Source organism: Rhodnius prolixus, unplaced genomic scaffold (assembly GCF_049639745.1).
Source record: "Rhodnius prolixus isolate KJV_2025 unplaced genomic scaffold, Rpr scaffold_4, whole genome shotgun sequence".
Lineage (NCBI taxonomy): Eukaryota > Metazoa > Arthropoda > Insecta > Hemiptera > Reduviidae > Rhodnius > Rhodnius prolixus.
The window spans coordinates 30,910,911-30,933,870 of NW_027411614.1; the positions used below are offsets into that span (position 1 = coordinate 30,910,911).

The following is a 22,960-nucleotide window of genomic DNA, read 5'->3' on the forward strand; positions in this document are numbered from 1 at the left end:
TGTCCCATATTATGACCACACTTTCTGAAAACCCTATATGGCACCACAACAGACTTTTTCAGTGTAACTCCAGACTCGTTGCTGTGATCCACTCAGGACTCCAAATTTACAAAGACAAATAATGTACGAGTATGTCTATGATTTTCACTTCAGAGTACGAGGGTCGTTTGAAAAGTCCGTGCAAAAATAAAAACTACTTAATTTTTTGGGGTAAACCTTTTTTATTTTTCAACATAGTCTCCTTTTAGGCTTATACACTTCGTCCAACGCTGCTCTAGTTTGTTGATCCCTTCCGAATAATAGGATTTGTCCAAGTCTGAAAAATAGCCATTCGTTTCTGCAATCACATCCTCGTTTGATTCCCGCCAGCCATTTCTTCATATTGGGGAACAAATAGTAGTCCGAGGGAGCCAAGTCTGGAGAATAGGGGGGATGTGAAACGAGTTGGAACCCTATTTCCATTAATTTTGCGACCACAACTGCTGAGGTGTGAGCTGGTGCGTTGTCGTGATGGAAAAGGACATTTTTGTGGGCCAATCGTGGGCGTTTTTCTTGCAGCTCGGTTTTCAAACGGTCCAATAACGATGAATAATATGCACCTGTAATAGTTTTACCCTTTTCCAGATAGTCGATGAGGATTATTCCTTGCGAATCCCAAAAGACAGTCGCCATAATCTTTCCGGCCGAAGGAACAGTCTTCGCCTTTTTTGGCGCAGATTCCCCCTTGGTAACCCATTGTTTAGATTGTTCTTTGGTCTCAGGAGTGTAGTGATGTATCCATGTTTCATCCACAGTGACGAAACGACGCTTAAAGTCCAGCGGATTCTTCTGGAACAGCTGCAAACCGTCCTTGCAACACTTCACACGATTTCGTTTTTGGTCAAGCGTGAGCAATCGCGGCACCCATCTTGCGGATAGCTTTGTCATGTCCAAATGTTGATGCAAAATATTATGTACCCGTTCATTCGAGATGCCCACAGCACTAGCAATCTCACGCACCTTCACTCTTCTGTCATCCATCACCATATCATGGATTTTATCAATGATTTCTGGAGTAGTAACCTCAACAGGGCGTCCAGAACGTTCTGCGTCACTTGTGCCCATATGGCCACTCCGAAAATTTTGAAACCACTTATAAACTGTTCTAATCGAAGGTGCAGAGTCACCATAATGTTTATCAAGCTTCTCTTTAGTCTCCTGAGGCGTTTTGCCTTTCATAAAGTAGTGTTTAATCAACACACGAAATTCTTTTTCGTCCATTTTTTGAAAATCACTCGACTTCCTCGATTCAAACGAATGCCAAACACAAAGAAATAGACCGATCTGGCTGAAACTTGGTGTGTGTTCTTTCAAGAGATGCTACTAACTAAACATAACCTCGATACGCGCCAGTGGTGCTATCTCTCTGACTTTGCACGGACTTTTCAAACGACCCTCGTAGATTTTAAATTCAGTGGTGTTCAAAACATGCAAGGTAAAAAACGACCGTCCCATATTACCACCTTCTCATCTAATTGCACAGTTTTTACTCCACGACAACACTTTAGGGTGTGATGGTAAATATACCAATATGAAAAAAATTATTCCTAAATGTTTCGTTGCCACATTTAAGATGAATACTTCAAAAAGTTTGTAGTAGAGAGTTCAATGACAATTTGATAATTTATTGTTATTTTATGGTTTGCTTGTATAATAAATCAGCTGCTAACACAATGTTCTACTTTAGAAAGAGTTTTTGTAATGGAAACCCAACCGCACATTGGAAAAAGTGGTTCTAAATTTTCATTATTCATAGACGGAACTTGTCTTCAATCCTTCTTGCCAAGGTTTTCACAATTCCTTCAGCAGGATTCCTATTTTATTATTAAATTTAATGTTTGAATTCAATTTTTATTTAAAAAATGACTTTTTATACTTCAACCAATAACAAATGTACTTTATATCAAACAGATTAAAAGAAATCTTTTCCGATCAACATTTAATGGACTTTTTACTAAAACTTACGATCTTTTAACTTTTAACGTTAATAGCGATTACAGAGTAAAAAAGAAAACTTAAAAATACAAATTTTGTCTCACAACTAGTTGTTAAATTGTATTATCATCTTATAGTGGGTAACCATTATCGGCTTTTTGTTTTTATATTTATTAATCAATATTCTATTTTACTGACACATTTATTTTTATTTAGTTTTCCATTCAAAAAAACTTCTCACTAAAACAAGAGAATTGAATATGTAGCATAATATTGCAATTAATAGTATTAGTACTAATATTTGAATCATTGCCTTCTTTCTTGTAATAAATATTGGGACTTTAAATAGTTTATATGATCTAAATGCAAAGAATTTTAATTGTTACGGGTTCATGTGATTGCTCCGAACTACCTTCGTAAAATATATTTAATTTAAAATCACACTTGCCTGTTAGAAAAATTATTAATTAATTTATAAAGGCGGTATTTTTAGTATTTTAATTTTATATATTCATTTTATTATTACTTATAGTGGTTAGTGTCTGAGGTCTTCGGCGCTCGGAGTCTCTTCTAGTGCACTGCCGGCCTCCAACAGTGTTCTCTCTCTACATACCACAAGTTCACTGGACAATTTATTTATGCACGATTTTATCTTGCTACAAAACTCAGCCCAACGTAACGACAGAAGATAAGCTTATTTGATTTTGATTTTACCCTGATTTATTATTCTAAAGTTTATCTAATTTGCAACTAGTAAACAAAAAGGAAACTATAATTTTGTACAATTTCCTTCAACCTTCCAATAAAATAAAAACAACCAGGGGCAAAGCTACACTTTCTAGCAGTAAGAAATAAAATATTCTGCAAATAGGTAACTAGATTATGGTAGAATGTGCCTTTCTAGATCGTTGCAAAAAAGAAAAAAAAGTATTTCCTCAACGTGCCAGAACTGAAATGGATGATGAGGTAGCTGGGCTATTTTAGTCTGAAATGATGAAGCTCGATTAGATCGACAGTAACGTTTTTCTCAATATAACTTAGTAATGTTTCCTGATAGAGATACTCTGCTTACAGATTTGGCCTACATTCCTGGTCTCCTTAATACGGTTATCTACGAGCACAGTCGGAATCCTGAAAGTATTATATTTTTATAATATTAACATAAAAAAAGTGTATTTTGCAAAATTGAAAATTAAAAAAATCTTCTATGAATACTCAAACGACTGACTGCATATTACTACTTTATTATTATTTTTTTTTTAATTTAGAATTTGTCTATAAAAATAGTTTAGTTCAATAATATACAGTACAATCTTACTATGGATAGAAAAGTGACGTACCTCACACCTAAAGAACTACAATCACTGTTCAGATAGAATTTCAAAACCAAAGTGATAGGCCTGACACACTTTATGTCAAATCAAATGAATTTCTTTCAAGGACCCTAGAGATTTGTAGAATCGTCGAAAAAGCTGTACTGCATACTCACCGAATTCGGTATTGTCAACCGAATTTATTTCAAAATTTTAACTTCCTTTTTTTTATCTATGAACAGAAAATAGGAAATTACTTACCATTATCTTATTTACCCCATGGGCTGGGACTCCAACTTTTTCAAAAATTAACATGCGCAAATGCTGACACCAATAACACATTTTTGGTCATTGTGGTTGTGCCTTTATCGCTTCTGCTATCTACAAATGTAATTTTGAACATCTAGGTTTTAAAGAGCACTGTATTCTGGGTACAAATGTCTTTGAATCCTTTAGCAATTTTCCTTAATTTGTTTAATATCTAAAAAAAGATTCTTGGGGAATGTTCCTTTTTTTTTTTTTTTTTATTTATTTATTTATTTTTTTAGGGGCGGTCCCCGAGCGCTAGCTCATACCCACCCCACGTATACACTCCTCCGTTCAACCAAACGACCACAAAATGAGCTCTCAACACTCACAAGTCCCGGCCAACAAAGCAACAAAGCCAACAGGCACAGACAATCTCAACAACAACAACAACAACAACAACCCAACACAACAACAACAACAACAAATCATCAACAACAATCACACAATTACAAATAAATAAAACAAATAAAATCACACACACACTCGCACACACCCAACACAAACTCGAAAAATACGCACCAAATCAAACTCCCAACAACACCCTTAACCAACCAACCAGATCTACTTCATCTACCAACCACCGAGGTCATCCGCCTCTCAAAGGCCGCCTGCGCGAATTCGCGGAAAGCCACATACGCAGACGCGTTCTCCAGTAACAAGGGGAAAACGTCTCCAGCCAAGCAGAACGGAAATCCCACTCTCCGCCACATAATTCAGCGCAAATCATCATAAAGATCACATTCCATAATAATGTGCTCCGCTGTCTCTGGGTCTCCACAAGCGCAATATGGGTCCGTTGCTAAGCCCATTTCGAACATTTTGGCGCGCAACATACCGTGTCCCGTGACCAATCGTGCAACTGCATATGGCATCTCAGTGGAAACCAGCCTTGTATATGTTTGATTCTCTTCAAAATGAAAAGTACGACGAAATCATTCCTGATAATATAACAGAACATTTAACTTTATTAGAAGCCAAACTTGAAAATTATTTTCCATCTTTAAATGTAGAATTTTATGATTGAATACGAAATCCATTTGGCATTTTTGATACACCGCATGCTCAATTTTCCTTGCAAGAAGAAGAAGAATTAGTTTCTCTGTCAACAGACCGTACCCTTAAAATGAAATTTTTAGAAGCAACTGTTGATGAATTTGGATTTCTATCCAAAAAGAATACCCCGCTTTGTCAAGAAAGGCACTCGAAGTTTTAATACAGTTTTCAAGATCTTATCTTTGCGAGTTGGGTTTCTCAACATTAACCAACGTAAAAACCAAGAAAAGAGAAAGACTTACTAATACGGAAGAGGAAATGAGGGTAGCTCTATCTCAAATCAGACCTGATATTCTTCAGATATGTAAGAATCGCCAGCCACATATTTCTCATTAAAAGATTTTGTTTTTATTATTTGTAGCAACGTACTTTTATGTTCATTATTTGATTAATTTCATTTTCAGAATTTATTTTTTAGAACTATTTAATAATTCATCCTTTTTAATTTTAATTAATACATAAATATATCTTTTTCGAAAATTATATTCGATTTTTTATTATTCATTAATTTTAAGTTCTTGCTAAATACCGAATTTCAAATTTTTTAATGTTAGTGTTCCGCGAGAAAAATATATACATAATTGTGTTCCGCGTCTGTGAAAAGGTTAAGAACCACTCGTTTAGCCAAATATAATTTCTGTTGCCTTAAGTTGCAAACCGTGTAAATGATTTTTCCCGTGTCTTCCTTTATCATCTTACATTGCTCTTATTAGCATCTTATTATTATCGTCTTCAACTTACAATTGCTAGATAATTAAATACTTGTTTATTTATTGAAGGTCTGCTTTCTTAACACTCTCAAGAAAGTTTCTCCAAAAAGGGTGTACTTGTGCTCTACGTCTTTTGTGCTACTGAAGATGTACTTTAGATGTAGATATAGTTTATTTTTTAGATTTAGATGTATTTTTTGTTTAAACGTTTGAAGATTTCAGTCTCCTTTGGATTACAGTTGTGCGGATACAGGAATAAACAACAACGAAGCATTATTTCACAAATACCAGGATGATGCAGTTGAATTTGATCGTGTTCACTACTTCTTGAAGTGGATTAGGACGAAAGTGAAGCCAGTCTTTGTCATCTATAAAGTGCATTTATGTTATACGTATTTTTACCTTTAAGCACTAATACCAAAACTCGATTCTGAATAGGTATTACTTTGCTCACTGTTTAATGCATTTTAATAAGCATCTTCTCTCTAGTCTAAACAAAATTATCTCTAAAAGCAGTGATGAATAGTTAAGGAACTGGACTCAACCAATTACACTTAGTGAATTAATCAAACAGTCGGCAGAGATTCTCGTTAAATACAAAGACTCGAGGCTTCCAAATCTCAATCAAATACTTGTGATTATCTAGTATTGTTCAAAGATATTCTGATAGTTATTGTTAAGAGAATGGACCATTAAACATCTGAGTTAGTGGTTTGTGGAACTTGTAGTACAATGTGTGATTCTGTTTTACAACCAAGAAGAATAAATGTGTGGATAAAACTATGAGTGTGAAAAAATTAAATCCATAATGAGAAGTATCATTTTGAGAATTAGATATTTTTACTTAGCTGGCATTTTTTCAAATACGGTATCTAATATTTTCTAATTTCTACATCCTCTACTCAGAGTATTTTTTTCCGCAAATATTATTCGCTTTGTTAAAACAAAATTAGGCAATTTCAATTATCGAACGTAATGATTTGCAAATTATTAATAGTCTATTTCATTTCACTAATAGCTAAATCAATATGAAGACTGAAGTGCACTTGGATATATCGGAATCAGAGCAAAAATTAGTTTTACAATCGTCAAACGGTCCCTTTCCACAAAAATATTCAATAAGAGGCAATTACTTGATAACGAAATTATATTTTTTAATAAGTTTGCACGTTGATTTAATACTTACTTTGAAAGGGGCATTCCTATCGAGGCACCCTCGAAGTGCAACATTGACTGTAGAGAAGGAGAGATATCCGTAGTTTAACCACGTTTAAACTAAACTATAACCTCTACAGGTTGAGAGAAGAATTGCCGTAGGGTCTCCAAGTTTTTCGAAAAAAAGAGAAAGGTCCCGAAGTAAATAATTAATACAATCACAAATTTAAGCATCTCTCGGAACCTTTAGTCAATATTGACTAAACATTTCATGAATTCAAAAACCATAATCCTGGTAACTATAAAGGAGCCACTATGTTGACAATATCAGTATAATCTCGTTCTTGATATTTATTATACAATTTAGTCAAAAATATTGACTATTTCAGTATCCTGGAACTTTAAAAACTTGTTGCGAGTTCTTAGAGATAAGTCCTTGGCACAGCGCCAAGGCACCTGGCTCATTCATCTTGCTTGTCTTATCAACCTAGCTCTAATGTCAAACCTCTGACCTAAATCTTTAAAATTTTCTTTTAATCTCAAGGTTCTTCCATATCTCTTTTTTTGGCTGTTTCAAGATTTGAGTTAAGGAATTTTGTACTGTATAGTGTGCTATTAAACTGCTTTTGATGTGCGAAGATAAAAACAAATTCTACGGAACATTTGCTTGCCATTGGACATGGAGGTGGTTAGGGCCGCGGTGAGATATGGTTTGCGAAGGGGCATAGAGGTGCGTGTCCCCATGTTAAGAGCCTTACGATTGTCGGTGGCTGATATTGTTGATAGAATCAAACATATCTACTCTATTTTTTTGCGTTATAAGATTTTCCCAAAGACAAATTTCGCGGAACACTTGGACCATATTCGCGGAACACCGTTTAAGAACCACTGGGCTAAACCTTTGTAGACTGTTCAATGAATCAGAGAGTGCAGCACCTGTAAGAGGACGTCTAATTCTCTAACAATCTCTGGAGATAAATGAAAATTCCAAACGAATTTGGGATTCAACAAAAAACACTTTCTTTTTGTAAAATATGGCGGTTGCAATCTCGTTTTTAATTATAATACATTGAGAACCAATGAATTCTATACCAGTAACAGTTTGTTGCTTCTGTAGTAGGAATAGTTAACTAACTTTTCTATGAATCAAGTTTTCATTGAATTTATTATAATCTGAAATAACTAATTTTTAGAAACTTATATCGCCCAATATGACCACCATTTAATTTGATTCAAAATTCTTATAAATAATGCAGATAATTTTTTAGTATGTTGCAATTAATAATTCATGGGCTGTTGTCATAATTCTGACGTTACCGTTGTAGGCGTTATATAGTCTTTAATGAGCATGGTTGCATTTATAATACATCATGCGCTAGAGTTAGTCAGAATTATACAATTTCTGTAGGCAGGAAATTGACCTTCTCTGCTGAATGTGAAATGTTCATAAATATTCAATTGTATTTAAATTTATATTGATAACACCATCGGTTTAATGGTTCAAATGAAAGTGCTCATATTTCCTTGATTTAACTATTTCAGTTGAAGATAAATTTAGATAATTTTGAAATCAATATTCTTTAATATTTTCATTTAACAGAAACAGTTTAAAATGAATTATGCTTCTACGGTAAAGTTATCCGGGGCCAATATATGAACAGAAGTAGTAATATTTACTTCAATTTGGCCTTCATTTTGCTGAAATTTATAACCATACATGTGATAACAAAAGTAAATAATTTAACGGAATTATGGATAGGAAAAGCCATCTTCGCCACAAACCACTAGCTTTACAGAAATAGATAGGAAATATAATCTAAGAATACTTCTGCAGATCCTCCAGAAACATTTTGTTAAAAAAAAAGAAAAGATTAAAGGCTTCCAGGCCACTTTCTCTACAGACGTTATATAAGTAGACAGGAGAAGACACCCAATAGTGAATCTCTAGAAGCAGGTTTTTCGTAAAAGATTAAGCGTGTCTTCTAGGCCTATATTTGCTACTGAAGTCCAAATGGGTTTAATGGTTTAGTGTTAGAAAACCCTAAAGTTCAAACTTGTAAATCTGAATTCGGAATTTCCGCTCTAATAAATAGTTGATTTAGCATTTATTTGTTTCTTTAAGAGAGATTACGTAGTACATTAAGAAGTAAAGAGAGAAGTCTAATTCAACGTTTGTTTTTAAGTCTTTTATATTTACTATATGGATACTTGATTATTTTCATTGTAATTGTGAAAGGATGGGAATCTGTCGAGTAACGAATAGGCATCTGCTTTATAAAGCAAGGAATGAGGATTTAATTGCTTGGAGAGAAAATTTTAAAATTGCAATTTTCTTTATTTATTTATTTTGTGTCCTTTATTTGTAAAGGCGACTCAGGATTATGAGTTAAGACTGATATATGGCTACGGGATGGGATTTTAAGAAAGATCTGTGATATCTTTCGCGAATGGGCAAATTATAGTATTAAGTTGGCTGGGACTCATCTTTTTTTTCTTTTTTTTTAAGTAATTGGCGAATAGAAGAACTTTGGAAGAGGAGCTGTAGGAAACTACTACTCTTAAAAAGGAATGTGGAGACGTTGGCTATACCCGTTATTAAATGGAATAAAGGGAAGATGCTCTCGAGATTTCCCTTTTTTGCCATACCTGGATAACAGCCTCTTCAGTGCACAAAAAAATTAGATAGGAGGTTTTAAAAATATCTGGTACCTTTTCAAGCGTAGTTTTTTAATATTTCGGGTGAGATGGAAACCAAGCTTCTCGGACTGTGTGAAGAAGGGCGTATGTTCTCGTAAATTTGGACAACTATTTAAATATTTACAAATATATTATGTAAGTAGATAAATAATTATAATATGTATATATTTATTTACACATTATAAAATATGTGTATAAATTATAAATTCATAATAGTCATTTAAATAAACATAAATTACTAAAACTGGAAAACCACAGAAAGATAAAAGTTATCGTGTCAACATGCATTAGAAGCATACAAATTATCAAGTGTTAATTGAGTAGAGTTCCGTTTGTAACCACTAAATAGCATATAAATAATTATCAACATCTTGTCGTTTAGATTTCTCGGGCCCTGGCAAATTAGATCTTTATTTAATTAATTGTTCATTTGAAAATAGACTGTTTTTATGGTTTCATTTCCAATTAGTTTTATTTCTTTTTTAGATTTCAGTTTTCTGGTTGTATTTGTGAATGTGCTAAAGAAAAACCCAGCGTAGTTTGTACAATATTTAGGAAAAAGACGGAAATATCAATCTGCCTGGTCTATATAAAGATAAAATTTGTGTGACCTATTTGTATTGTCTCTGGTGCATTTGTTTGCCACTGTTACTCGCTTTTTAAAGTTGTGTCTTTATTAATTTCTATTATGCGTACATGTGGTAACCACTTACAAAATATTTGAATAAACATCGACAAAATCATAACTTTATCTCCCTTAAAGAATTAGACCCATTACCTTCCCAATTCTACCTGTACCTTTATTAAATCTTTTCATTGGTTGCTAGCTAGTTTTCCTTTAAATGTTGCATCAAAAATAAAGAAATAACTATTCTCTACTTTAATTTGATTATCAAGAATTTGATGTTTGCGGTTCTCAGTCAAGTTTAAGCCAAGCTTCACTCCAGAAAAACTACATTAGGGCATTGCAATATTTCGATAAAGTAACAGCACAGCTACAATTCTATTTTTTTTAATTTTATTTTATTATTTTTTTGAAACTAAATAAATCGGACACTATACAGACAAGTTATCTTTGAATTTTTGGGATTTCGTTAAAAGCAATTTCACCAATTTCCTTAATACTCGGAATGCTAATATGAGTTCATTGAATTTGAATCCTTTTTCTCAGTTCTACGAGACCCTCTTAAATTTAATTTCAAGTTTTGAAAGAAATGGAGGTACCTATTGATAACTAGACTAAATTCACATAAAAGTGCCCTCTAATGGGCTCTTTCAATATCCTCTGAAATAATTTAAGAATATTTAACTACTAGAATTCATGCGAGTTTTTCACATTCTATTTTTCCCCTAATAGTGGTCTGCTGCGGCAGTGGTGTAATTTTATTCTAAAACAGTTCTTTTCAAAGTTATAGACTTCGCTTTTTAGTTGAGCCGGATAAAAAAAAAAATCCTTCTACAAAAAATTCAAGGAACTTTTATGTTTGGGCACCATTGTTTGGAAAGTATAAGTAACTTATATAGTTGCTTACTCTTTTAACTTTCATCTCCTTTAAATTTATTGCAGTTGCATCAGAGTTTTCTACTCTGGCACTTCTGCGGCTTGGTATTACTTTCTCCAAGTGGGAATTCAAACAACCACCCTGCTTAACCGCCTCTTAAGAACATTTCTGTTCTTCAAAACTTGCTTTCAGTTTCGGTTTGGGGAAAAAAAAGGGGTTGGTAAAAAATATTTATGTCCCGTTCTAACCAATCTAAAATACTTCTCATTCTTGCGTTATTAAAACTGTCCGGTAGGACAGTTGTATAAGGGTTGACCATCAAAAACTGCACGAAAAAGTGTAACGTTGAAAAACACCCAACTTTGACATTTTTTTCTATTTTTCTATAAAAGATAAAATTCCCAAATTTTCTTTAAATCTTACTCCAAACCATCCTTTATAACTGTAATTTTTTTGCAACCACCCAGATCTAATAGGTTTCGAGAAAAAAGTTGCCGAAAATGAGCAAAAACGGCTTTTTCAAAAAATTTTCTTGTTCTTGTTCTTCTTGTTGTTGTTGTTCTTGTTACCTTTTTTGTAAACAACGTAGCGCCTAAACGCGTGAACCGATTTTCATGAATGCGGTGTCATTCGATTCGGAATTTTATGTAGATGTGACTTTTGGGGGTCTCGACCCTGTACATCGAATGGAAGAGGAGTTAGCCCCCTTTATGTAAGGCGCCCTCCAAAATTATTATTACTAATTACTCTGTAAATCTTGGCCCATTTTTGATAAAATTTGGTAGGATGATAGGGTTAGGGCTCCCCTACCTAAAAATAAAGCGACGATCTGCTCTTACACTTGTTAAGGGGAAGTATAGCAATCGTTTCAAATTATCGACACGTGAACCGATTTTCATGAATGAAGTGTCATTCGAATCGAAATTTTGTACAGATTTGTACTTTAAAAGTCTCGACGCTATGCCTCATAAGGATTTTTTCAATATATTGATTTGGTGGGGGGGGGGCTCGAACCAATCTATTTCTTTTAATTTGAATGTATTTTTGTAATGTGACCCACTTAAATTTTTTTCATTGGTTATTAGCTAGTTTTTTTTTGCTTTATAAAGAAATGTAAAAAAATCTCTTACTTGTAAGTCAAGCATTCCTCCAAAATTATAGGATAACCTATAATACTTAATTTGGGTTCTTGGTTGCAAACAAGTTTGATATGCCTTCTGTAAGTTATTATATTTACTGCGGAGTTTGCAATCTACAGTTTCGAAATACTAACCCTGTTTTTTTATTAGGTTTTCTGCCTTTAAAGGATGATATATTGCAGTAGTAAATTTTAAAAATTCCAGAGATTACTAGCATTAAAACAAAATGATTCATTATTTTACTGGGCGGAGACATTTTTCTTTTCATTTTTCAGGAAATAAGAAGTTGACAAAAAAAATACCCTCTAGCACCTGTAATAAAAGGGATTCCGGTTGTACATTTATCACTATTGAAAACATTGGAGAAAAAGCGCAAAATCGCCGTGGTCATTCATCGTCAGAGCACTTGTATACACAATATACAGTCTTGATTTATGGAGAGCACAAGAGCGAGTATATGAGGGAGTATATATATATATATATATATATATAGTCCTTATATATATATATATATATATAAATATATACAAGGACAAATCTACACCGTTTCCTGCACAGGAATATGTCTTTCCCTTCCACCGATCGTACAAGAGTTTCCGTTTACTATATCTCTCAAGCAATAATTTCCCTGTTAACAAAGTATAGTAATAAATTTTTAGTATTTATGACAACGAAACATTTTAACGCAATAATATTGTTCCTGCTAGCAGCACTACCTGGTGGTAACAGATGTAGTTTATCCATTTATATTCTTAAAAAAAGAAAAAAAGTGGTAATAGATTTTCCTAATGTGGTAATTATCCAATTAACAAACTAAAATTATACATTTATTGTAATATCATGGTGCGTTAACTGAAAATAACTGTTACTTTCATTAACTATTCAATTTACACTTCAACTTAACATACGAGGTGTGTTCAAAAAGTAACGGGAATTTTTAAATTTCGCGGGTTTGGAGAGTCTGATTGTAAATTTTTTTTTTTATTATGTTGGTACACATGCCCCTGAAGTACGATAAAATTTTCAGTAATATTCATTGTTTACTTCTTAAGTGGCAGCCGTTAAGGTTAGACGTGTTTTTCGAGCTTGGCGATTTTTGTTTGTTAAAAAAAATGGATCAAAGAATTTGTATTAAATTTTGCGTAAAAAATGAAATAAAGTGTGTGAAATGTTAATAAAGGCATATGGTGAGTCTGCTATGAGTAAAACAAGGATTTACGAGTGGTATAAGCGTTTCCAAGATGGCCGCGAAAACGTTGAAGATGACGAACGACCTGGACGTCCAAGCACATCAACAACCGATGAAAACGTGAAAAAAGTGAAAGAAATGGTTATGAACGATCGCCGAATCACAATCAGAGAAGTCGCTGATGATGTTGCCATATCAATTGGCTCATGCCATGAAATTTTTTCTGATGTTTTGGGTATGAAACGTGTGGCAGCAAAATTTGTTCCAAAATTGTTGAATTTCGAACAAAAACAGCGGAGAATGGAAGTTGCTCAAGAGTCACTCAATGAAGTCGACAACGATGCGGATCTACTGAAACGTGTTATAACAGGTGACGAAACATGGGTTTACGGATATGATGTCGAAACTAAGGCTCAATCGTCCCAGTGAAGGCATTCTGGATCGCCAAGACCGCAAAAGGCTCGACAAGTGCGGTCGAATGTGAAGGTTATGCTCACTGTGTTCTTCGATTTTAATGGCATAGTGCATCATGAATTCTTTCCACAAGGTCAAACAATCAATAAGGAGTACTACCTACAAGTTCAACGCCGTTTGCGTGAAGCAATCCGAAAAAAACGCCCGTATTTGTGGCAAAACAATTCATGGATTTTGCACCACGATAATGCACCTGCTCACACTTCATTGCTTGTTCGTAAATTTTTGGCCAAAAACAAAACTTTAACGATGCCCCAGCCTCCATATTCGCCAGACATGGCTCCATGTGACTTTTTTCTATTTCCAAACATAAAGAGAACATTAAAAGGCCGTCGTTTTACAAGCACAGATGACATTAAAAGCGAATCGCTGAAAGAGCTGAAAGCTATCACAAAGATCGAGTTTCAGAAGTGTTTCGAGGATTGGAAAAAGCGCTGGCACAAGTGTATTGTATGCAAAGGGGACTACTTTGAAGGCGACAATATTAATGTAGATGAATAAATAAATATTTTTTTCAAAAAACGAAAATTCCCGTTACTTTTTTAACACACCTCGTAGAAACTAGTTAATTTTATTCAGAAACCATGAAAAAAGGGAAGGAAGCCATTACTTTATTTAAATAGAGAATTTCAGCCATTTCATTAAAGATGTCTAGTTAATGTCTATGCGGTAAAAGAGAAAGAGAAGAAGCAGCGGACCAAAGGATGTTAGAGTGAAAAATTCGTTTAAACCAGGGATCCCCAAACTACGGCCCGCGGACCACATGTGGCCCCTTGAGGCCACTTATCCGCCACACTTCCGGAAGGGGCACCTCTTTCATTGGTGGTATGTGGTGGCGACGCTTCGGTAGCAGTGTGAAATAATAGCAGAAATAGGAAGAAAGTTGAAAGTTCTATAACTAAACCGGACATTGACCATCTCATTAGCCAAAAGCAGGCCCCCATAGTTTCCATTGAAATAATGGGCAGTTTGTTGATTTAAATTTACTTGTTCTTTATTTTAAATATTGTATTTGTTCCCATTTTGATATTTTACTTTAAAATGAGATATGTGCTGAGTGAATAGAGATTAGTTTATAGTTTTTTGTTTTTTTTATAGTCCGGCCCTCCAACTGTCTGAAGGGCAATGAACTGGCCCCTTGTGTAAAAAGTTTGGGGGACCCCTGGTTTAAGCTATAACAACTGCCAGTTGAAGATGTACCAATTGAAGTTGTACCAGTTAAAGTTGAACCAGTTAAAGACGTTCTTTTGTTTTAAGTTTTACACCGTTGTTCAAATTAGTTCGCTTTGATTTAAAATAAAAGTGCATCCCTTTTTAAGAGTTCAGTGTTTTTGGTAGTTTGTTAAAAAGAAGAAGAAGGAGAAGAAGCTTGTTTGTATTTATTGAATCAGTTTGATGGAGCTATATTTGTAGAATGTTGGATAAAGCTGTGATTTGTGCAATTATTTCAAATAAAAGCCTTCTTTACAAATCCCCACATCTATCTATTTGGCACAGCTCAGTTTTTGAAAAAAAAAAAAATTGTATAAGCTGAAGAATCATTTAATATCTAGGAGGGCAAACGGAAAAGAGCTATTACTTTAAAGTAACTAGTGAATTTCCTTTTTAACTAGAAATAAATATACCTCTAATTTGGAAATGGAACTGAGGTTCAACCAAACGTTTCAACCACCATTCACTACAAATAAATCCGTTCAATTCAAAATTTTCCGTACAATCGTTAATGTCCCTTTCATGTATCGAATTTAACCATCCATTTAGTCCTCTAGATTACCCTTTCAAATGCTTTCATCAGCCTAATCGCCTGATCTCGCCCCCTGCTAATTCAGCTCAATAGTTCCATAAATTTCAAAAAAAGCCTTATAATTAATTCTACATCTTAACATGCCGCATCGTGCCAGATAATCAACACATGCTGTTACAACGCCAGTGGCCTTGCGATTTACTTTCTTCAAGTAATGGGAGCAATTAACTTATTGTTTCTGAAGGATAATTAGTAATTAACTTAATTTAGATGTAGTTAGTAATTTTTAAAGTAAATCTTTGTGGTTTTGGTGGCAAAAAGCAATAATATTGTAAGCTAAAGTTTACAAAAACAGGAAAATCTAATCTAATGAGGTTCTGATGCAATTATATCTGTACTTATGTGCGCACTCCATGAACAAATCAATTCTTTCTTAATACCTTTTTTATTTTATTTTTTCCAACAATTTTCATGTATATCTTTCATGAGTGACTGAATTAATATGATAGTTTCAGATTTCGGAATGGCAACAACAGAGTCCTCCGTCAGCCTGCTAGATGGTAAGTACAGAAAGTTATTTATTGCAATAATTGTTTAAAAAAAATAATAATAATAATAACCAATCTAACTCATTTAACAAATTAAAATAATTGTATCTTCCATAAATTTCACAGCCATCTAGAAATTAAACCAGAACATAAATGCTAAATTTGTGTGAACCCAATTTTCCAACTAAAATTTTTAAGGTTTTCTTCAAACTTTAGAGTTTTACAAAAAAAAAAAAAAAAAAAGGAAATTGGCTTCAAAACTTCGCTAAAACCCTACAGTTATAAGACGAGTTTAATAACCCAGATATTTTTCTGAATAACAGTTTTAATGAGATAATTTTAAACAAAAGCGGTAGATATGTAACTGAGTCAACATCTGTTATTGTGGTTTTGAATAATATTTCTAGCTGAATTTATTTTGGGATATGTCATTGGAAAGTGACAAGATACTTCTACAGTGTCACCTCTTGTTATTGTACCTTTGTATATACTGTATAATATGAAAATAAAATATATTTTTAAATTACTAGTTTGATTCAAAAATGATCGCTTAGAACTTAGGGGATTGCAGTAAGGGGAACAACGAGTTACTGTCCACAACAGTATTAGTATTTATTTTTTATTTTGTTAGAACCAGTTAATAATTGGGCCACGAAAGAATGGATTTTAATATCATCTTCATCATCTACAATATCTGAGAAATCATAACAGTAATTAGTAGATTTCTAGTATTACGAAGTATTTTTAGGGAAAGAGATAAAATATACAGGAGATGCATGATAATATTATGTTAATTCATCACTCCTGTAAACTCTTGGATCCTCTTGGAAATTGCTCTACTTGAGACAAACCCTAAGCCATAAACTTCAAACATTCTATTCCCGAACTCCATCGAGTTGTGTTCTCCACAACTCGTGGTTCCCTTCAGCCATCGCGAGTAAATGCCTTCCTCCAAGCGACACGACCCTCTGCCTGTTCCTCTGTCAGACCATATCCCGGCCATCATCTCCTTCATCTGGTCTCTCCACCCACTTTTGGGTCTTCCTCTCTTCCTCCGGCCATCCACCTCGCTATCCATCACCACCTTAGAGGCAATCTCTCTGGGCCCATCCTCCTCAAATGTCCATACCATGTGAGTGCCTTAGCCTCTCTAATCTCCAGGACGTTTCTCTCCACTCCCATCCTTTCCCTGATATCAACATTCCTCACTTTGTCGCGCCTCGAACATTCTGCAGATCTCCTCCAAAAAATCCATTTCTACTTCTAGGAGTCTCTCGCGCTGTTTTCTGTTCAAGACCCATGTTTCTGCAGCATACAATAGGGTACTTTGGAAAGCCGATGTAAAGATCAGCCTCTTGGTTCCGGGTTACAAATTTCCGCTCCATAGCACTGGGTTCAGTAGGCCTATTACTTTTTCCCCTCCCTGATTCTCCTCTCTACTTCCTGCAGGGAGGAACCATCCTTTTCTACTATTGACCCAAGGTATTTAAAATGATCCACTCTTTTAATGCGTCTACCTTCTATTTCTAACGTGCTTGCAATCGAAGTGGATAGGTGCTCCGTCTTGTCAAAATTTATACCCAGTCCCCATTCAGCGTATAAACGCAAGATAGATGTGGAAATTATTCAGCCGCACGAATGGAAGACATTTTTCGAAGATCTCCTAAATGAAACGAGGGAAGAGTTCTATAGAGTATAAACACACTCTTTACTAAACCTTTCTCGAATTATGCTGTTGCACTTGCTGTACATTAGTTTCTATTCTAGGATTGGTTCAGAATAATTGAATCAATCAAGTACTTTTTTTCGACGCTTGTGGAAGATACAATACTAAGGATCTGATTTTCTACTACTTTAGTGAGACAACTGTTTCTCTTAGTACTAAATAATACAAAAGGAAAAGGTTAGATTGAGACCCGTTAATGATAGACAGCATTCCTTTCATCGACTTGAATTATTTCTTTAAAAAAAATAACTGCCTGAAAAAACTTCTTAACGAAATGATGAAGAATCAGAGCTTTTTGAATTAATTTTAATCGTATAAAGCAATAAAAATATTAACGTAATGTAATTTAATAATAATAATTTAATAAAGTAATTTAATAGTAATAATAATTTAATGTTTCAGTAAAACAAATGAAAAAAAGCATGAACTGAACGAACACTTTTTCAAGTTATATTAATCTAATTCACAAATAAAGTGAGCTCAATTTCCTCCTTAAAAGAAAAAAAAATATACTGCTGCAGGAGTAATTTATTTCAGAGAACTTTTTTTCCGTGAAATACTTGCCGAGGCACTTGCGATGACATAGGGTTCCATGTTGAAAGGAGCTGGCTTTCAAGGGCCGACTTTCTGTTGGAAGTTATTAATTCCCTCTCGTATATTCTGGTATTAAAAAAAAATAACCTTTTCATAGAAGGATGTGTGAAGTGCATAAATATGCTTGAATAAAATTTAGTTCGCTTTATAATTCTGCTACTCACTTAGCCAACTCCATTTTGCTGATTGATTTAGCAAGATTTACTTTATTTACGGAGCATAATTTTGCTGATTTGTTTTTTAGTTTATTGGGTTGGATGTGTTATATTCGCAGAGTGGAAACGCCTTTGCGGATGTGTGGAGTTACTTTCAATTGAATCTAATAAATAATTCCCTTTATGAATAAGTCACTCGCATTTATTTAAATTTTATTGTTTACAATGATAAATTTAGAGAGGTTGAATTTTAGTTTATTATTATATATTACAGTTCATATTGAAGCATTATATTATTCTCAAAAACAATTTCTTTTAAATATTAGCATTTTCTTTGAAATTTGTAATTCACACAAATCTACAATATGCAACGTCAAGTCGACTCGTGGAAGACTTACGATTAGCACAGAATAAAAAATATATTTATTTAAAGTTTTTACTATTTTGATGCTGGTAACAGTAACGCCTTCTAGTGGAAGAATTTCAAATTGCACATTGGAGATACAGTAAAAGCTCCTTATTCGCGCTTCCTTCATTCGCGTTTTCACTATTCGCGGATTAAAAAAATGCGACCCAATTCCTATATTCGCGGATATTCGCGGAAGTACACTATGATAATAAAAGGATTCCAGTAGGTATCCAACCCAATATCCTTTGTAAATGCCGTCAAATGGACTAATAAAAAAAGTAAAATAGATCTTATTACAACTTTGCCTAAAGTATGTTGTTAAATGATATCGCCGAGGACTTTGACATAAGCCGCCTTCGCCGCGATCGGTGATTTTGAGAATGTAAACGCACAGAATGAAAGCAATTGTTCGTGATCCAGCAATAGAAAAAATGGAAGTGGCGTTGTCATTATGGATCGAAGACCGCAATCAAAAAAGGGTGCCCCTGAGTGGTCCAATGGTCCGGGAGAAAGCAAAGTATCTTTACGCTCATTTTAAAGAACCTGATGGTAGTTGTAGTGGCAAGTTCAAACTTTGACTGCAAACAAAAGCTTTTAAAAACTGCCAAGCAAGAGAAAATTACAAAATTCTTCAAACCATTGCCTAAGCCTTAAGATAATTAATCAAAATGTTCAAAAACTTCAATTAAATTGATTTTTTTATATATTTGTTTTTTTTTATTTTGTCACATAGGAACGTATCCCCTATAATCCCATATAAATTACCATTCCGTATTCACGGTTTCTGTATTCGCGGCATATTTATGGAACATATACCCCGCGAATAAAGAGCTTTTACTGTATTTATTTAAGAAAGATAATGGCGAATATAGCGGCGTTTCATTTTCGTAGAAGTGTTATTGGGGATAGTAAAGAGTTTTTGAATAAGCTGGTTGATTTGTTAGGACTTGGAGGCATCGAATTCTTTATAAAGGTATTTAACGAGGTGTACAAATTGAATTTTGAGGACACTAAGAATGGGTTATAAAGAGTAAGAGCTGAGAATTTTTCAGTTGACAGGTAAGATTGTATACGATATTGTTGGAAGGCTTAATTGGACCCTAAACCTTGCATCTGTATGAGCAAAGGGGTTTCAAAAAGAGTTTTAAGCGTCTGACAACTGTGTAAAAAGAATCTATTAGGTTCCAGTCTTTTTAAACTTGTGTGAGGATTGCAAGAAAGTATTCTGTGAAGATAAAAGTCCTTACTTGGTTAGAAGTTAGTTTTATTTACCATGCAGGGACAATGGCGTGTCAGAGAGGAGAAAGTGATATTTTCGTTTTTGGTTGGCTTAAGTTTTATTCTTGTCCCATAAACTACTTTTGCAGAATATTAATGGGATCTTGAAGGGGACAGGTTGCAAGTAAGTAGGTCTGCGTTTGGATCAATATGCAGGTGCCATCAGCATAAGAGTTGAGAACTGTTTTAGGATGAGTAGAACTATCTGCGGGTAAAAAGATATACAGAAAGGAGAGAAGACACTGTCTAGATGGACTTCCGCAAATATTAGAAAACAGGATTTAGAAGACCCACAGCTGACCCAAAAGACCAAGCCAGATGTATATGATTTGATGTCCAAGTCGTATATTAATGGGAGAACTCCGTTTAGCTTACATATCAAGCCCAGGTGCTTTACATTTAGTTTTTTTATTGATTAATTAGGTATTTACGCCATTAGCGATGCCTTTCCATTTCATTTTATAACGAATGGAAGTAAGTAATGCTTATATTTTGAGGCGGGTTCAAGGCCAAGACTGGAAATTCGTTATCACATCTTTGAGAACATGTCTCTACCTGATTAGAATTTAATTTCAATTTATTAAAAGATTTCTGTTTAGATGGAAAAAAATTCTTTCATTTTCAAAATGTAAATATTATTATGCAAGTAGGATTACATTAAAATTAATAGACGTATCATAATTTTAAACTTTGTATATTCTGGTGCTGCTTGAAAGTGATACTTATTTAGAATGGTAATGGGGTTTGTTAGTTCAGGTTTTGTTAGTTTAGGTTTAATAATATATGAAAATTTTGGGGAAATTTAATAAATAGCGATAAAAGTAGAAGTGGGTGATATTACAGACCTAATGACGTTACTTACCAAATTCATTAAAATTTGTAAGGATGTTATTATGTTTTGCTTTAACTTTATCATATCTTTCCAAACATTTATAATATATTCATGCATAAGATTAAAACTTTTATTGAAGAAGTTGTTGGCAGAGCCGCTTGGAGACTTACTTCCAAATCCCTCTTTTATTAGAAACATTTCGGCAAAAAAAAGAAGATTCTCTCTTATGGAGACAGTATTTCTTTTAAAAATAATATTTTAATACATAATGGGTTCAGGTTATTAATTTTCCTTACAAAAGGATCATCTTTAAAAATAAAAGCATTGTTTTAAAATATTTAAGTGGCACAATCTAGGTTTGTTGAAGTTTTGAAAAATCGGTTGCTCTCTGCAAAATGGTGGACAGTTTAATTCAAACACATTGCAAGTAGATCAAAGACAAGTGTACTAGCGTCATGTTTTGTTCTATGCTTTGACTAGGGTTGCGTAATTAAATTACTATGGCATAATTAAATTAGAATGGAATTTGAGGTAAGGCTTGGAACGTCACGGAATTTCAGTATGAGCACTGTTAAAGGTACACCAATCAGATTTAAAGGAACTGTAATTAGGGTTCCTCATAGGGCCTATTTTATTCCTGATATATGTGAATGAATGCCTTGATTAAATTAATTCTAGGAATGGCAATAAATGGGAACGCTTCTCTCAAAGCCACATAGACACTAGCAGGCGAAAGAAAATCTAATAAATTTAGAGCAGTGACTGAAAAAAAAGAAGTAGTTAAAAATTTAACTTCAAAAAAAGAACTAGATGAACCACAAAACTGATGAAAGTTGAACTGATGAACCAGATGAACTGATTGAAAATTGTCGCAGGCAGTGAACCTTTAAAAAAAAATTAAAGGAAGAAGTTCCGAAACAAATGCGACCAGCCTGTTTTGGTATATTTTACTATAAAACAGGCCAAAACAGGTGATTGTTTTTAGGTAGACAGTGCAAGGAAAATGAGATAATGACTATTCCTGTTGATTCAAACTGTTTCAGATGTTACACAGGGACAGAATCTTGCTCCTAGGTTCCCTTTATTATTTTTTTAAATTATCATTTATTAAATTTCTTAGACCTGCTACAGCTAAAGATTTAAATTGTTTTCTTATCTGACTAAAAACATTTGTTTACTAATTGTCAGTGAGGAAGAAAACCCAACACTATACATAGCCCCTGTGGCTTCTTAAATTGATAATATACATTACTAGGTATTACCTCATTACATTAGTAGCTGATGATGATAAAACAGAACCCAATGATAAAACGATGTAGTTATATTGATGCTCAACCGTCTGATGCATTTAATCTATAGATGAAATGAAAACTTTTCTCTTTGTAAAATGTTGAATTTTTGGAATAAGATGTGTCTCTCAATAGTTCCCTCTTTCAACAAAGGGAACTATTTCCTAGCAAAGGGTCTGTCGAAGGTTACCCTCAGTGTTCAATCTTCGTTAAATTACATGTAACGTTATATTAACTTATCTGTGAGATTAGTTAACTGAGGACATTGGCGTCCAGAGCTTTTTGCAGAGTAATGACGGCTTACAAATAGGGCTTGTTCATTACATCACTGGACAGTTACAGCTGAAAGAGGCTCTTAGGAAGAGCAAAAAAATCTTTGCTGGATTTGAGACCGGGATCTCCATTTGGAAGTTCAGTGAACTATACTGAGCTAATCGCTTTCCTAAAAACAATTACTTGTTTCCAGGCGTTTACCTGAGGAAGATGCTACCAATATTGTTACACCTTATGAATGTTGGAAAAAGAATAGTTAAACATGTAGTCTACCACATTTACAAAGAATGGACCAAATGCATGAGTACTAGTTCAACATTTCATTGTAACTTGGTCAGAAACGGTTGGTGCAATACCTGAATGCCAGAATGGGTTCCGAGCTGGACGAGGCTGTACTGATAATATTTTTATTTTATCCTCATTAATACAAATTAAGCTTTCCCGGCCTGGTGGTGAATTATACGGTGTTTTTGTAGACTTTAGAAGGGCCTTTGATTCTGTGAATCATACCTTACTTTGGTCAAAATTATTCCAGATTGGGATTAGCGGTAAAATTATAAGATTTCTAAAAGTACTTTATGATAATGCAGTCTTGCA

General features: G+C 33.9%; 1 protein-coding gene across 1 annotated transcript in view; it reads left to right on the forward strand.

The window, feature by feature from the left end:
* Neto (Neuropilin and tolloid-like) overlaps window positions 1–22,960 on the forward strand; it is a 428,343-nt gene that overhangs the window by 328,779 nt on the left and 76,604 nt on the right. Inside the window, exon 3 of the mRNA XM_074130381.1 lies at window positions 15,769–15,819. Coding sequence (XP_073986482.1) covers window positions 15,769–15,819 — 51 coding nt within the window. The remainder of the gene's footprint in view (window positions 1–15,768; window positions 15,820–22,960) is intronic.